Here is an 18,428-nt window from a genome sequence, read left to right as displayed (position 1 = left end):
ACAGGAGCAGGATTTAAAACGATCTTGACAGATTAGAGAGATGAAGGGCCAAAACTAACAAAATGAAGTTCAACAGGGACAAATGGAAGATACTCCACTTTGGCAGGAAATATGAAATGCAAAGATACAGAATGGGGGACAATGCCTGGCTTGAGAGCAGTACGTGCGAAAAAGATCTTGGAGTCCTCATGGACAACAAGTTAAACATGAGCCGACAATGTGATTCGGTGGCAAAAAAAGCCAGTGGGATTTTGGCCTGCATCAATAGGAGCATAGTGTCTAGATCTAGGGAAGTAATGCTAGCCCTCTATTCCGCTTTGGTTAGACCACACCTGGAATATTGTGTCCAATTCTGGGCACCACAATTCAAGAGAGATATTGACAAGCTGGAATGTGTCCAGAGGAGGACGACTCAAATGATCAAGGGTCTGGAGAACAAGCCCTATGAGGAGCGGCTTAAGGAGCTGGGCATGTTTAGCCTGAAGAAGAGAAGGCTGAGAGGAGATATGATAGCCATGTATAAATATGTGAGAGGAAGCCACAGGGAGGAGGGAGCAAGCTTGTTTTCTGCTTCCTTGGAGACTAGGACGCGGAACAATGGCTTCAAACTACAAGAGAGGAGATTCCATCTGAACATTAGGAAGAACTTCCTGACTGTGAGAGCCGTTCAGCAGTGGAACTGTCTGCCCCGGAGTGTGGTGGAGGCTCCTTCTTTGGAAGCTTTTAAACAGAGGCAGGATGGCCATCTGTCGGGGGTGCTTTGAATGCAATTTTCCTGCTTCTTGGCAGAATGGGGTTGGACTGGATGGCCCATGAGGTCTCGTCCAATTCTATGATTCTAGGTAATGGCCATGAGCAGGCATGGGCAAACTTCGGCCCTCCAGGTGTTTTGGACTTCAACTCCCAGAAATCTCAGCCAGCATAAGCTGGCTGGGATTTCTGGGAGCTGAAGTCCAAAACACCTGGAGGGCCGAAGTTTGCCCATGCCTGTTTATGAGGAACAGATCTATTCAGGTTGTGGGCTGATGTTCTGGAGACACATCCATCACTTAGCTTGCACATCTCCCTCAAAGCGAGTGGTTTTCCCATCATGGTCAACTGTGAATCGCACATATGGTAATCTCTGCAGCCTTTATTTTTTGCATTTCTGCCTTGACTTTTTTAGATTGTTCGGATGGTCAAGAACTCAAGGGGCAGCCCCATAACACTCGCGGTGGGAGACGGAGCCAATGACGTCAGCATGATTTTGGAAGCTCACGTGGGCATAGGTAAGCAAGGCCTTCAAATGCCTAGCCGTGATGTTGGCATTCTGGGGATCACTGGAAAGAAGACACTCCTTGGTTTTGAGTAAAAGTTGGGAATTCATTCTTACTTGCTTAATTACTTACTTAGGCGATCCCTCATAGCCTTAGGATGATGGTCCTCCAAGTGTAGTGTCTTGGCAGTGGATACCTAGGTAGCCTATTCTTGATCTGCATGTTCCACAGTGAGGATATCGTTTCCAGGTGGAAGGTGGTCCCAGTCAGGGTTGGCTTGATGCACCTTCCTCTTGGCACATTTCTCCCTTTTGCTCTCCATTCATGCCTCTTTGAATTCCACAGCACTGCTGGTCACAGCTGACCTCCAGCTGGAGTGCTCACAGGCCATAATAGCTTAATGGTGTAACATTAAAAAATGTTGACAATTTTCACTCCCTTGGTAGCCACCTCTCCACCAAAGTCAACATCGACATCGAAATACAACACCGCCTGAGCTCTGCGAGTGCAGCATTTTTCCGAATGAAGCAGAGAGTGTTTGAGGACCGGGACATCCGTAGGGATACCAAGGTGCTTGTTTATAAAACTATTGTCCCCCCAACCATGCCATATGCCTGTGAGACGTGGACTGTCTACAGACATTACATGCAACTCCTCCAACGATTCCATCAGCACTGCCTCTGGAAAATCCTGCAAATCTCTTGGGAAGACAGGCAGACAAATGTCAGCGTGCTGGAAGAAGCAAAGACCGCCAGCATTGAAGCGATAGTCCTCTGCCATCAGCTCCGCTGGTCCGGCCACATTGTCCGGATGCCTGACCACCGTCTCCCAAAGCAGTTGCTCTATTCCAAACTCAAGAACGAAGTTGGAGGACAGGAAAAGAGATTTAAAGATGGGTTCAAAGCCAACCTTAAAAACTCTGACATATACACTGAAAACTGGGAAGCCCTGGCCCTTGAGCGCTCCAGCTGGAGGTCAGCTGTGACCAGCAGTGCTGCAGAATTTGAAGAGGCACGAATGGAGGGTGAAATAGACAAAGTATGGAAGTATGGTAACTGTGATCGGGCATTCGGTTAACGTGGGGTTGATAGTGTGGGAGCACTTCCTCGCTGTATATTTTGGAGGCAATACTGACAGAATCGTACCAGGAGTTGAGTGTGACATCTGTAGACAGTCCACGTTTCACAGGCATATAACTGGGTTGGAAAGACACTAGCTTTATAAACAAGCACTTTGGTATTCCTTGTCAGTGGCATCGGCAGCAAAGCAAGGCAGGAACAGATCAATCACAGCCACCTTAGGCTATAAACTACTTTATGTTATAGCTGTATACATTAGAAGCTATGTATATTTATTATTTATTTACACTATTTTTATATTGCTTTTCTCACCCCGAGGGGGACTCAAAGTGGTTTACACATAAGTAATGGCAAAAATTCAATGCCAGTACAAACAATTACAATTATACACTACAATACATAAATTAAATTTAAAAATACATCAATGAGCAATAAAACAATCATTAAAATAATAGAACAGTTGTGTCCGTTGAATCGCCGTTCCAGTCATTGTACTTAACACTCAGCACATTGTAAACTTGCTTCTTTACCGTCCGATCGTAACATTGCAAACACACTAACTGTTATCAGTACTAGTCCACACCTCTTGCATTCCAGAGTGACGTATGACATATAACGCAGGACACTGCATCCATTTGTTCTATACACTTGATTTATGACCTCTCTAGGAATGCCGTTCCCTCCATGGTTCAGTTAACTCTTTCCACACAGGAAAACATTACACTCAGCACATAGTTACTGCGTTTTAAACATACATACATAAATACTTTGAAATATACATTATAAATTGCAGACAGCTTCAACATTCCTATGGATGTTCCGATCCTCAAACACTCTCTGCTTCATTTGGAAAAATGCTGCACTCGCAGAGCTCAGGCGGTGTTGCATTTCAGTATCGATGTTGACTTTTGTGGAGAGGTGGCTGCCAAGGAGCGGAAATGATGATTTTCTAACATTACACCATTAAGCTGGATTTCTGGCATTGCAGAGGGATTGACTGGTGACTACTTTCATTTTCTCGGTGTTCAGTTAGAGTTCGAGTTGCTCGTATGCTTCTACAAAGGTGTTTATTAGGCCTGGGTAACAACGCAAAAATTTGTTTCTAAAATCGATTTGTATTTGGGGGTTTTTTTTTGTTTCGATATTTAAAATAATTACAAAATTTTCCCTTAAAAAAGTTCGGTATTTACGAAATTTCGTTAATATTTACAAAACATTTTGTAAAGATGGTGCCCTTTTTTTTCCAATATTTTTTCAATATTTTTTTAATTTAATTATTAGTTTAGTAGAATAGGGAGGAGAAATTATTATTAAGGAGGGAAGGCAGGCACTCACTCTGGCGGGCCCTCTCGCTCGCCGCTCGCCCTCTCGCTCGCCCTCTCGCTCGCCCTCTCACTCGCCCTCTCGCTCGCCGCTCACCCTCTCGCTCGCCCTCTCGCTCGCCCTCTCACTCGCCGCTCACCCTCTCGCTCGCCCTCTCGCCCTGCCGCTCGCCCTCTCGCTCGCCTTCTCGCTCGCCGCTCGCCCTCTCGCTCGCCAATCGCCCTCTCGCTCGCCCTCTCGCTCGCCGCTCAACCTCTCGCTCGCCCTCTCGCCCTGCCGCTCGCCCTCTCGCTCGCCCTCTCGCTCGCCGCTCGCCCTCTCGCTCGCCGCTCGCCCTCTCCTCCTCCTCCTCCTCCTCCTCCTCTTTCAGGCTCTGACTGGCTAAGAGAGGGGAGAGAGAAGAGAGCTCCCAGCAAGCATCGCCAGGCGGCCATCTTACGTATTTCCGAAATGGACGGAAATACAAATTTTTTTGGCGCCTGCCGTTTCGATATTTAAAAACACTTCCGGGTTTAAAAATAAGTTTTGTAATCGTTTTGTAATTGCTAAAATTAACGAATATTTAACGAATTACAAAATTAACGAACGAAACCGCCCAGGCCTAGTGTTTATAGTGGCTTGTAGGTCTTCTTCTGAATGCGTACAGACTCCGTTATTATCAGCATATTGCAGTTCTATCACTGATGTTGTTGTGACCTTGGTTACTGGCAAGATGCAGTAATAGCATGTATCTTTCTGAGAGAACAGTATGCAATTGCCATCTTTCCTCTCTGCTTCCAGGTATAAAAGGTAAAGAGGGTCGCCAGGCAGCCCGAAACAGCGACTACGCCATCCCAAAATTTAAAGACTTGAAAAGATTGCTGCTGGCACACGGGCATTTATACTACGTGAGGATAGCGCACCTTGTACAGTATTTCTTCTACAAGGTAGAATCGTTATATTCATTATGTGAGATATTTGCTCAATTGCAGGTTAATAACAAAAAGGTTAATGGTGAGGAAGGGGAGGACATAGAAAGTTTTAAACAGAGTTGGCTGGGATTACGGGTGCCCAAGGATCTCCCCACTCGCCCAAATTTAAATACTGGTGGGGTTGGGGGGATTGATTTTGTCATTTGGGAGTTGTAGTTGCTGGGATTTATAGTTCACCTACAATCAAAGAGCATTCTGAACTCCACCAATGATGGAATTGAGCCAAACGTGGCACACAGAGCTCCCATGACCAACAGAAAATACTAGAAGGATTTGGTGGGCATTGACCTTGAGTTTGGGAGTTGTAGTTCACCTACATCCAGAGAGGACTGTGGATTCAAATAATAATAGATCTGGCACTTATTTGGCATGAATACCCAATATGCCCAAATTTGAATACTGATGGGGTTGGGGGATTTATTTTGTCATTTGGGAGTTGTAGTTGCTGGGATTTATAGTTCACGTACAATCGAAGAGCATCCTGGACATCATAAACGATGGAATTGAAGCAAACTTGGCACACAGAACTCCGATGACAAACGGAAAATACTGGAAGGGATTGACCTTCAGTTTCAGAGTTGTAGTTCACCTACATATAGAGAGTACTGTGGACAAAAACAGTAATAGACCTTGACATTTGGGAATTGTAGTTTCTGGGATTTATAGTTCACCTACAATCAAAGAACATTCTGAACGCTACCAATGATGCATTTGAACCAGAATTGGCACACATAACTCTCATGACGAACAGAAAATACTGGAAGGGTTTGGTGGGCATTGACCTTGACTTTTGGAGTTATAGATCTCGTACATGCAGAGTGCACTATGGACTCAAACAATGATGGATCTGGACCAAGCTTGGCATGAATACTTAATATGCCCAAATGTAAATACAGGTGGAGATTGGGGAAATTAGACCATGACATTTGGGAGTTGTAGTAGCTGAGATTTATTGTTCACCTACAATCAAATAGCATTCTGAACTCCATCAATGATGGAATTGAACCAAATTTGGCACACAAGACTCCATGACCAACAGAAAATACTGGAAGGGTTTGGTGGGCATTGACTTTGAGTTTTGGAGTTATAGTTCACCTATATGCAGAATGCACTATGGACTCAAACAATGATGAATCTGGACCAGACTTGGCTCAAATATCCGATATGCCCAAATATGAACACTGGTGGAGTTTAGGACAAATAGACCTTTACATTTGGGAGTTGTAGTTGCTGGGATTTCTAGTTCACCTACAATCAAATAGCATTCTGAACTCCACCAACGATGGAATTGAACCAAATTTTGCACACAAGACTCCCATGACCAACAGAAAATACTGGAAGGGTTAGGTGAGCATTGACCTTGAGTTTTGGAGTTATAGTTCACCTATATGCAGAATGCACTATGGACTCAAACAATGATGGATCTGGACCAGATTTGGCTCAAATATGCCCAAATATGAACACTGGTGGAATTTAGGAAAAATAGTTGGGGCAACTGATTTTGTTATTTGGGAGTTGTATTGCTGGGATTTATAGTTCACCTACAATCAAAGAGCATTCTGAACCCCACCAACCTATTGTTGGTGGGGTTCAGAATGCTCTTTGATTGTAGGTGAACTATAAATCCCAGCAATACAACTCCCAAATAACAAAATCAGTTGTTATTTTTTGTTGGTGGGGTTCAGAATGCTCTTTGATTGTAGGTGAACTATATATTGCAATTGGGCCAAATTTCCCACCCAGAATCCCCATGCTTTGAAGGGTCTCGCTAGCGCAAGCCTCCCTCCAGCTTCGTACACTCTCCCTCACCTGCACATGTGCACCACGCATCCCTGCTCTCCCTTACCCACTTTGAATCTCAGAAACAGCCCTCCCCTTGACTGATAGGCCAGCTGAGAGACCTGCCAGTCACAGTGAAGGAGGGCTTTTGATGGGAGGAGGATTCAGTATCTATTTCCAAAAAAGAAAAGGACAGGTGGAGAGATCTTCAGCCATATTTATTTATTTATTTATTTATTTACTGCTTTTATATTCCGCCCTTCTCACCCCGCAGGGGACTCAGGGCAGATTACAGTGTACACATATATGGAAAACATTCAATGCCAATTTTTGACATACAAACATATACAACAGACATAGACAGAGGCTATTTAACTTTTTCAGGCCGCCAGGGGAGCTGTCGCTTTCATCGTCCATCTGCGACGCTGATGAAGCACTTCCGCATTCCCCGCATGCTTCCCCGCTGGAATGCTTTGCTGGAGTCTTCTTTATGGCCTCGTAAATTAGTTAATTTAGCCTCCCCACACTTTAAGGTGGTACCTAATTTTCCTACTTGACAGATGCAACTGTCTTTTGGATTGCAAAGGTCGACAACAGGCTACACACAATTGGTTGGAAACTCACTCCAACTTGGGCTGGCTTCGAACTCATGACCTTTTGGTCAGAGTGATCTTAATGCAGATGACACTCAGCCAGCTGCGCCACAATCCCAGTGCTTCTCTCCCAAAGGGGTTCCTAAGACCACACCTGGAATATTGGGTCCAATTCTGGGCACCACAATTGAAGAGAGATATTGACAAGCTGGAATGTGTCCAGAGGAGGGCGACTAAAATGATCAAGGGTCTGGAGAACAAGCCCTATGAAGAGCGGCTTAAGGAACTGGGCATGTTTAGCCTGAAGAAGAGAAGGCTGAGAGGAGATATGATAGCCATACGTTTTCTAATGGTCTTTGACAATTCCTCTGAAACCCCCTTGTGATCCTCCCCAGGAGTCCCGACCCCCAGGTTGAGAAACGTTGTACTAATGGATCCAATTGTTTTTAACTCTCAAATTGAAGGATAAGGTGGATTAACTTTTAACCTGCTTCTCTCCCTCTCTCTTGTTATTCTTTTGCAGAATCTTTGCTTCATTTTCCCCCAATTTTTGTATCAGTTCTTCTGTGGTTTTTCACAACAGGTATGTTGCTCATAGAAATGATTTTGCGAATTTTTGATTCCCTCTGTTGTTGGTTGTTAAATCTTGTTAAATAGTGTAAAGGAGAGAGAAACTGTGTCCTGTTCTAAATGTGAATTGCTGCTCATGAATTTATTTATGTAGAAGCCACCAGTGGCGCAGTGGGTTAAACCCATGTGCTGGCAGAACTGAAGACGGACAGGTCGCAGGTTCAAATCCGGGGAGAGCGTGGATGAGCTCCCTCTGTATTATTATTATTATTATTATTATTATTATTATTATTTTGTCTGTTTTTAAAAATAAAATCAAAATTAAAGGATGAGCTCCCTCTGTCAGCTCCAGCTCCCCATGCGGGGACATGAGAGAAGCCTCCCACAAGGATGATAAAACATCAAAACATCCGGCCGTCCCCTGGGCAACGTCCTTGCAGACGGCCAATTTTCTCACACCAGAAGCGACTTGCAGTTTCTCAAGTTGCTCCTGACACGACACAAAAAAAAACCACCACAATTTATTTATGTATTTATTTATTTACTCTTTTGTATCCCACCTTTATCTACCCCAAAGGGGGCTCCAGGAGGCTTTGCGCATGGCAACTATTCAAGGCCTTTGAACAACATACAGTTAAAATACATGCAAAGATACAGAATGGGGGACAATGCCTGGCTCGAGAGCAGTACGTGTGAAAAAGATCTTGGGGTCCTCATGGACATCAAGATAAACATGAGCCAACAATGTGATGTGGCGGCAAAAAAAGCCAATGGGATTTTGGCCTGCATCAAGAGGAGCATAGTGTCTAGATCTAAGGAAGTAATGCTATCCCTCTATTCTGCTTTGGTTAGACCACATCTGGAATATTGTGTCCAATTCTGGGCACCACAATTCAAGAGAGATATTGACAAGCTGGAATGTGTCCAGAGGAGGGCGACTAAAATGATCAAGGGTCTGGAGAACAAGCCCTATGAGGAGTGGCTTAAGGAGCTGGGCATGTTTAGCCTGAAGAAGAGAAGGCTGAGAGGAGATATGATAGCCATGTATAAATATGTGAGAGGAAGCCACAGGGAGGAGGGAGCAATATTAAATGTAATATATAATATATAATTACATTGTATTATTAGTATTATATTGCATTACATTATAATATTATCAATATGATATGCATAAACAATATATTATATTACATGATGAGGGTAATGTATCTATATGTGAGGGGAAGTCACAGGGAGGAGGGAGCAAGCTTATTTTCTGCTTCCCTGGAGACTTAAGACGCGGAACAATGGCTTCAAACTACATGAAAGGAGATTCCATCTGAACATTAGGAAGAACTTCCTGACTGTGAGAGCCGTTCAGCAGTGGAACTCTCTGCCTCAGAGTGTGGTGGAGGCTCCTTCTTTGGAAGCTTTTAAACAGAGTCTGGATGGCCATCTGTCAGGGGTGATTTGAATGCAATATTCCTGCTTCTTGGCAGGGGGTTGGACTAGATGGCCCATGAGGTCTCTTCCAACTCTATAATTCTATGATTCTATGAAGTTTTAAAAAGTAATTAAAGATGCAATGAAACATATAAAACATTGGGTTGTTGTAGGTTTTTTCGGGCTATATGGCCATGGTCTAGAGGCATTCTCTCCTGATGTTTCGCCTGCATCTGTGGCAAGCATCCTCAGATGTAGTGAGGATGCTTGCCATAGATGCAGGCGAAACGTCAGGAGAGAATGCCTCTAGACCATGGCCATATAGCCCGAAAAAACCTACAACAACCTAGTGATTCCGGCCATGAAAGCCTTCGACAATACATATAAAACATTCCAATCACTATTAAAATCACACAATTGTAATCCAAGGTTGTTCCACAGTTCATTAGCACATAATGCCGTAGCATTAAGAAGGCTGTAAACAGGGTAGACTTGGGGATTGGTGACGATCTATGATCTCTCTAAGCATGTAAACCAAGTGAGAACGAAATCAGAAATGGAAATAACTTTGTCGTGGAGGGCAGGAGGTAGTAGAATGTTTATGTGTAAGTGGGGGAAGCGTCTGTTCTGACTCGCAACTTCCCATTCCCATTTGTTTTCAGCCTCTCTATGACGCTGCTTACCTTACCATGTTCAACATCTGCTTCACCTCCCTGCCGATTGTGGCCTACAGTCTACTGGAGCAACATGTCCACATTGACACCTTGATGGCCTTCCCAAAGTTATATCTGTAAGTGAGACATGCTCGTTGAAGTTTCTCTGTGTGTGTGTGTGTGTGTGTCTATCTATATAACTAGCTGTACCCACCACGCATTACTGTGGCCAACCTTCCCTCTTTTTTTCCCTCCTTCCTTCACTCCCTCTTTCCTTGCTTCCTTCCTTCCCTCCTTCCTTCCTTCCCATCTTTCCTTCTCTTCTTCCTTTTTTATCTCTTTCCTTCCTTCCCCCCTTTTTCTTTCTCTTCTGCTGTCTCTCTTTTCTTCCTTCTCTCTTTCCTTCTTTTCTTCCCTCCCTCTTTCTCTACATCTTCCTCCTTCCTTCACTCCCTCTTTCCTTCATTTTTTTCTTTCCTTCTCTCCTTCCTTCTTTCTCTAACTTTCCTTCCTTCCCCATTTTTCTTTCCCTCTCTCTTTCTCTCCTCTTTTCTTCCTTCTTTCCTTCCTTCCTTCTCTCTTTGCTTCCATGCTTCCTTCTCTCTTTCCTTCTTTCCTTCCCTCCCTCTTTCTCTACATCTTCCTCCTTCCTTCACTCCCTCTTTCCTTCCTTTTTCCTTTTCTTTCCTTCTCTCCTTCCTTCTTTCTCTAACTTTCTTTTCTTCCCCCTTTTTCTTTCCCTCCCTCTTTCTCTCCTTTCTTCCTTCTCTACCTCCTTCCTTCCTTCCTTCCTTCCTTCGCTTCCATGCTTCCTTCTCTCTTCTTTCCTTCTCTTTCCTTCTCTTTCTTTCTTTCTTTCTCCCCTTCCCTCCTTCTTTCTTCCCTTTTTACTGTATTGTCATTTAGCTTTTTGTCATTTAGCTTTTGGGGGCTTTTTAACTCCCTTCTGCTGTGTTTTTCAGTGTTTTTATAAGTGAACGACATACATTGGGTTGTTAGGTGTACTGTATCCAAATTTGGGGTCAATTCCCCAAGTGGTTTTTGAGTTCTGTTAATCCCACAAACGAACATTACATTTTTATTTATATAGATAAAAGTGAATGTTTGTATGTATGTGTGTATGTGGCAGCTTTCTGATTGGCTGCCACTTTCACAGGCCTCTGCGAGCAGCATGAGTGACAGACTAAAATGATCAAGACAGACTAAAATGACAGACTGCGAGCAGCATGAGTGACAGACTAAAATGATCAAGGGTCTGGAGAACAAGCCCTATGAGGAGCGGCTTAGGGAGCTGGGCATGTTTAGCCTGAAGAAGAGAAGGCTGAGAGGAGATATGATAGCCATGTATAAATATGTGAGAGGAAGCCACAGGGAGGAGGGAGCAAGCTTGTTTTCTGCTTCCTTGGAGACTAGGACGCGGAACAATGGCTTCAAACTACAAGAGAGGAGATTCCATCTGAACATTAGGAAGAACTTCCTGACTGTGAGAGCCGTTCAGCAGTGGAACTCTCTGCCCCGGAGTGTGGTGGAGGCTCCTTCTTTGGAAGCTTTTAAGCAGAGGCTGGATGGCCATTTGTCAGGGGTGATTTGAATGCAATATTCCTGCTTCTTGGCAGGGGGTTGGACTGGATGGCCCATGAGGTCTCTTCCAACTCTTTGATTCTATGATTCTATGATTCTATGATTCTATGACCTGGACCAAAAATGGCACACATAACCCCCATGAGACCCTTTATGTCCTGGAGTGGTTTGGGGGAGGATGGACAATGGATGATGGGATCTGCAGTACTTTCAAACCCTTTGGCACCCAAGGACCACTGAGGCCCCCAGCATGACAGATCAGGACCACACCAACGATAGAACTGGGCCAAATTTCTCACACAGAACCCCCATGACCAACAGAAAATACTGTGTTTTCTGATGTTCTTTGGTGACCCCTTTGACACCTCCTCACAACCCCGCCCCCCCAAAGGTCACAACCCCCAAGTTGAGAAACACTGTACTAGGAGGTACGTATGCAACATAAAAAAAAATACTTTCACTGAATGGTATTAAAAATCACCAAAACGATTCCAAGATCCCTCAGAAGTTCTAGCTTCATGTAAGGAGAGAAGAAACTCCCAACCACTATTGCTATTTCTAGTAGTTTTCAACTCTGAGCATCCTTCCAGAGGAGGGTGACTAAAATGATCAATAGGGCTGGGCGGTTTCGTTTCGTTAATTCGTAATTCGTTAAAAATTCATTTTTTTTATAACGAAGCGATAACGAACCATTCTGGAGCAACTTAAAAACGAAACGAATTTTTAAATTCGTTTCGTAAATGCTTCGGATTCGTTATTGTATTTGTTTCGTTATCGGTTTGAGGTCGTTTCGTTATTATTTCCGCATGTCTGGGGCAAGTTGTATAGTTGTTTTTTGTTTAATTAGTGAAAAAAATTATAAATATCACACCAATAGTCAACAACAGAGGGAGAGGGAAGCATCAGAAGTTCCCCCTGTCCCATTTGGAGGTTTTTTAGCGTATTGCGCGGTCGCGTCTGCCATTAACGAATCGATTCGTTATTGTTTCGTATTTGTTTCGTTAATGTTTCGTAATTTTTTTAACATTTACAAAATTTCGTAAATATCGAACTTTTTAAAAGAAAAATTTCGGAATTCTTTTAAATATCGAAACGCAAAACCCCCCAAAAAACGAATCGATTTTAGAAACAAATTTTTCCGTTGTTACCCAGGCCTAATGATCAAGGGTCTGGAGAACAAGCCCTATGAGGAGCGGCTTAAAGAGCTGAGCATGTTTAACCTGAAGAAGAGAAGGCTGAGAGGAGATATGAGAGCCATGTATAAATATGTGAGAGGAAGCCACAGGGAGGAGGGAGCAAAATAATAATAATAATCATCATCATCATCATCTTTATTTATACCTCGCCACCATCTCTCTGATGGGGACTTGGAGCGGCTTACATGAGGCCAGGCCCGAACAACAATTCCAATAAAGAAAACCAAGACACAACCAAAAACGCGAACAATAAACAATAACATTATAATTACATAAAACATATGGATACCAGGCTTGGGCGGTTTCGTTCGTTAATTTCGTAATTTGTTATTAATTCGTATTTAAATTAGCTTACGATCCAATATTGAGCCATGCAGGACTACTGTGAGGAGTAATTAAAAATCGAAACAATTTTTTCAATTTATTTCCTATTGTTTCGTAATTGTTTCGAAATTGTTTCGAAATTATTTTGTAATTATTTCCGTATGTCTGGTGCAAGTTTTAGAGTTGTTGTTTGTTTTATCAGTGATAAAAAATAAATTATCACACCAACAGTCAACAACAGAGGGTGAGGGAAGCTTCAGAAGTTCCCCCTGTCCCATTTGGAGGGTTCTTTTAGCGTATTGCGCAATCGCCTCCGCCATTAACGAATCGATTCGTAATTTTTACGAAATTTCGTATATTTTGAACTTTGTTAAAGGAAAATTTCGGAATTCTTCAAAAAAACGAAACGCAAGGGCCCCCCTAAAAACGAAACGAGTTTAGAACCAAATTTTTCTGTGGTTACCCAAGCTTAATGGATTGCTTCCCTGGAGACTAGGACGCAGAACAATGGCTTCAAATTGCAAGAAAGGATATTCCATCTGAACATGAGGAAGAACTTCCTGACTGTGAGAGCCGTTCAGCAGTGGAACTCTCTGCCCCGGAGTGTGGCAGAGGCTCCTTCTTTGGAAGCTTTTAAACAGAGGCTGGATGGCCATCTGTCAGGGGTGCTTTTGATGCAATATTCCTGCTTCTTGGCAGAATGGAGTTGGACTGGATGGCCCATGAGATCTCTTCCAACTCTTTGATTCTATGATTCTATGATTCTAAGGACTTCCTGACTGTGAGAGCCGTTCAGCAGTGGAACTCTCTGCCCCGGAGTGTGGCAGAGGCTCCTTCTTTGGAAGCTTTTAAACAGAGGCTGGATGGCCATCTGTCAGGGGTGCTCTGGATGCAATATTCCTGCTTCTTGGCAGAATGGAGTTGGACTGGATGGCCCATGAGATCTCTTCCAACTCTTTGATTCTATGATTCTATGATTCTAAGGACTTCCTGACTGTGAGAGCCGTTCAGCAGTGGAACTCTCTGCCTCGGAGTGTGGCAGAGGCTCCTTCTTTGGAAGCTTTTAAACAGAGGCTGGATGGCCATCTGTCAGGGGTGCTTTGGATGCAATATTCCTGCTTCTTGGCAGAATGGAGTTGGACTGGATGGCCCATGAGATCTCTTCCAACTCTTTGATTCTATGATTCTATGATTCTAAGGACTTCCTGACTGTGAAAGCCGTTCAGCAGTGGAACTCTCTGCCCCGGAGTGTGGCAGAGGCTCCTTCTTTGGAAGCTTTTAAACAGAGGCTGGATGGCCATCTGTCAGGGGTGCTTTGGATGCAATATTCCTGCTTCTTGGCAGAATGGAGTTGGACTGGATGGCCCATGAGATCTCTTCCAACTCTTTGATTCTATGATTCTATGATTCTAAGGACTTCCTGACTGTGAGAGCCGTTCAGCAGTGGAACTCTCTGCCCCGGAGTGTGGCAGAGGCTCCTTCTTTGGAAGCTTTTAAACAGAGGCTGGATGGCCATCTGTCAGGGGTGCTTTGGATGCAATATTCCTGCTTCTTGGCAGAATGGAGTTGGACTGGATGGCCCATGAGATCTCTTCCAACTCTTTGATTCTATGATTCTATGATTCTAAGGACTTCCTGACTGTGAGAGCCATTCAGCAGTGGAACTCTCTGCCCCGGAGTGTGGCAGAGGCTCCTTCTTTGGAAGCTTTTAAACAGAGGCTGGATGGCCATCTGTCAGGGGTGCTTTGGATGCAATATTCCTGCTTCTTGGCAGAATGGGGTTGGACTGGATGGCCCATGAGGTCTCTTCCAACTCTATGATTCTGTAGTCTGTTGCATCTCAATTTTGGTGGCAGACACAAATCACTAAAGGCCAAGATCTGTGTAAAGCTCAAGTGGTAGCCCTTCTTGAGTTGTGCAGTGACCGATGCCAGACCCTGGGTTTGCTGAGTGCCCTGCAAACCCATTCCAGCCGATGAAAACCTTCCGCCTGGCTCGTGCCCAGCCCATCAGCTGCCCTTGTCCATTATCAGGCTCTCTGTGTGGTATAAACATCCTTCTTTGCATCACGGGGGATTTGAGTGTGCAACAGAGGGGAGGCAGGTGGAAAGGGATCCACTCCGCTGCGGTGCCCCTGCCCTCCTTTGCCAAATGCTGTGGCATTTCCCCTCCTTCTGCTCTATTTATAGCCCACGAGGAGATTAGCAAGCTCATATGCTTGCCTAACAAGTATAATTGCATAGGGAAACAATCTAATTGCATTTTTCTATAAAAATGACACACACACACTCCTTTGATTATTCATTGGTTGGAGCATGTCCCTGGATACAGGGGGCTTGGCAGTTTTTTCTGTTTAGCACTTCTATTAGTAGAGGAGAAGCGGGAAGCAGAACAACATCAAAGCCAGCTGCTTTTAACAGCATGCACAAAGCATAATGGGCTAGTGGGCTTATGAACAAAAGACCCTCCTCATAAACATATAGCAGAGTAACTTATTAGCAGCAGCGTGACCCAGCACCAGTAGGCAAAAGTTATAAACAGAACATAAACACAGAGACCAAAATAATATGGTTTTACTATTGTAGTGAAATTGCCACTCTATGTTAAAGTTTTGGTGTATAGCTCTATGTTTACATATGGCAGATAGGGAAGAATAGGCATAGACAGGGTAGCAACAGCAGAGATGGGATTCATTTGAATATGTGAAGCCGATTGGTCATATGCAGATTAGTGTAGGCCCAGGATTTGAAAAGGCTGCTAGGCCAAAATGACAGTTGGGGAGAGCAGAGTTGAACACTCCAAAGGGGCGGAGCCAAGGTTCTGAAAGAGGTAGTTAGAGTGAGGGAGTTTAAAAACGACAGTTAGGAATCTGTGTGTGAAGAGGAGAGTTGGTTTTCGAGTGCCTGATAGAAATAAGCAGTTATGAAGATGTGTTAAAGACTTCTGATATAGAGAAGCAGTTAGTTAAATAGAGCTCGAGTTTTAAGGAACATAAAGAAGGCTAGTGTTGCCTTAGTTCAGAATATAATTTAGCCAAGAGTGTGTGAAGCAAGTAACATGTTTGTGAATGTGAAACCTTGATAGTTTATTCAGAAAAGTTATCCAAGTAAATGATACTGACTGTAAGCCTCAAGACTGCAACACAACACAAATGTAACCACAAGCGTTGGAGCCAGAAGTTATAAATAAACTGTGTTACTTTGTTATACACAAGAGTGTTTCATTGCCTGCGATATAAAGCACAAGTGTAACAGCACACAGAAAGTCCCTGCCAATATAAAAGAAGAAACTGAATCAGTATAAGGCAGCAAAGAAGTTTTTTTTAAAAAGTGGAAATAATCTCTCTCCCTTGCCTCAACTATGTACAGGAACAAGGTTTCCATAACACAAATAAAGTTCTTTATACTTGTCACGTTGCCAGGGCTCTATCTTATTGAGGTAGAGATGAACCAAACTCCCAGTTTTATCAAACGGTTTAATTAAAACAGCACTAACTTCCTGGCTGTTTCAATAGACCAAAACATAAAACATAAAGATAGCACCCAGCCACAGAATAAACGAAAACTGATAGTAAAAACATTCTGTAGTCAAAAGGGTCCAGTCCAGTGGTCAAATGCCGATAGTTCAATAACAGAGTCCAGGGATCAAGAGTCTATATCGTAGTCAAAAGCCAGTCCAAGGTTCCAGGGTTCCAAGATTACAGGAGACAGGTCAGGATAACGAAAATCCAACAGACCTGGGGGAAAACCAGCAGCATCCACCACCAAAATACAATAGATACTTTTCTCCCAAAGATCAGTCTCAAGGTTAGCTCCTTAGATCCAGTAACACCCAGCTGCAACCCATCTCCTGCACACCTCCACCCTTAATTGCTTTCACCCATGAACTCCCACTTACAGATTACCAAACCCTCTAGAACTAATACTCACATTAACGCTTCCATCACCAACCACCATCAACTGCAGAACATATGACAATACTTCCTTCTTTGCTTCCACGCTTGGCTTCTTTCTCGTGCTCTTACTGAGCTTCCTCTTACACCGAACTTACACAGGAGCTTCACACAGTAGCTTTTTACATACAGCAGCCTTCACATTGGAGCTTCACACACAAGGTCTTCAACCTAGGGCTTCTCTCACCGAAGCCTTCTCACACCAGGCCTTCTCACACAGGCCTCTCACACATTGAGGCCTACTATCTCTGAGGCCTACCTCACACTAAGGTTTACTTGTCACTGAGGCCTCTCTCATACTGAGGCCTCTTTCAGACTGAAGCCTCTTCATACTGAGGGCAACTAACACTGGAGCCTTCTCATACTGAGACTTCTCACATACTGAGGCCTACCTCACACTGAGGTTTTCTAACACTGAGGTTTACCACACTGAGGCTTCTCTCAGACTGAAGCCTCTTCATACTGAGGGCAACTAACACTGGAGCCTTCTCATACTGAAACATCTCACATACTGAGGCCTACCTCACACTGAGGTTTACTAACACTGAGGTTTACCTCACACTGAGGCTTCTATCAGACAGAGGCCTTTCTCAGACTGAAACCTCTTCATACTGAGGGCAACTATCATTGGAGCCTTCTCATACCGAGGCTTCTCTCATACTGAAGCCTTCCTCCCACTGAGGCCTACTCATACTGAGGGCAGTTGACAATGTTTGACTCACATTTTTGTAATTAAGATGGTGTTTCAGGGGGTTAACCTGGCATGATGGGAGTTGTAGTTCACCCACAACCTTATGAATTTTGTGCAATTAGTAAATTGACTTTTTCAAATAACCTTGGGCAACACCGGGGACTCAAGCTAGTTATTTTAATAAATGTTCAAATATACAATGCATCTTCACAAGGATGTACAACTCGTGTTCAGCAGAGGGCGCTTGTGCCTCATCGCCCATCCATTCTTATGTCTACAAATCTATATAAATAAAAATGTAATGTTCGTTTGTGGGATTAACAGAACTCAAAAACCCCTGGACCAATTGGCACCAAATTTGGACACAAGACACCTAATAACCCAATGTATGTCCTTCACTCAAAAAAAATTGATTTTGTCATTTGGGAGTTGTAGTTGCTGGGATTTATAGTTCACCTACAATCAAAGAGCCTTCTGAATCCCACCAACGATGGAATTGAACCAAACTTAGCACACAATTCTCCCATGACCAACAGAAAATACTGGAAAGTTTTGGTGGGCAATGCCCTTTGGTTTTGGAGTTGTAGTTCACCTACATCCATAGATCAGCGTGGACTCAAACAATGATGGATCTGGACCAAACTCTGCACGAATACTCAATATGCCCAAATGTGAACACTGGTGGAGTTTGGAGAAAATAGAATCTTGACATTTGGGAGTTGTTGTTGCTGGGATTTATAGTTTACCTACAATCACAGAGCATTCTGAACCCCACCAACGATAGAATAAGGCCAAACCTCCCACACAGAACCCCCATGTGGGCCACAGCAATGCGTGGCAGGGGACGTCTAGTACATGTAATAAAAATCATAATAACAGAGTAAAATATTAAATAACGTTGATCCGAGTATAAGCCGAGAGGAACTTTTTCAGCCTATAAAAAAGGCTGAAAAACTAGGCTTATACTTGAGTATATACAGTAGTTTCATGAGGAAGAACTCCCTGACTGTGAGAGCCGTTCAGGAGTGGAACTCTCTG

The 18,428-nt window shown here is 43.7% G+C and overlaps 1 protein-coding gene across 5 annotated transcripts in view; it reads left to right on the top strand.

Moving 5' to 3' along the window:
* The window catches only part of ATP11C (ATPase phospholipid transporting 11C), a 188,636-nt gene that overhangs the window by 131,926 nt on the left and 38,282 nt on the right, over positions 1-18,428 (top strand). For all 5 annotated transcript variants that reach the window (XM_067471661.1, XM_067471660.1, XM_067471663.1 and 2 more), the window contains exons 21-24: positions 1,166-1,268; positions 4,439-4,584; positions 7,525-7,584; positions 9,656-9,783. In XM_067471661.1, coding sequence (XP_067327762.1) covers positions 1,166-1,268; positions 4,439-4,584; positions 7,525-7,584; positions 9,656-9,783 — 437 coding nt within the window. The remainder of the gene's footprint in view (positions 1-1,165; positions 1,269-4,438; positions 4,585-7,524; positions 7,585-9,655; positions 9,784-18,428) is intronic.

The sequence above is a fragment of the Anolis sagrei genome, chromosome 10, assembly GCF_037176765.1.
Source record: "Anolis sagrei isolate rAnoSag1 chromosome 10, rAnoSag1.mat, whole genome shotgun sequence".
Taxonomy (NCBI): domain Eukaryota; kingdom Metazoa; phylum Chordata; class Lepidosauria; order Squamata; family Dactyloidae; genus Anolis; species Anolis sagrei.
This window is presented reverse-complemented; position numbering and strand designations above follow the sequence as displayed.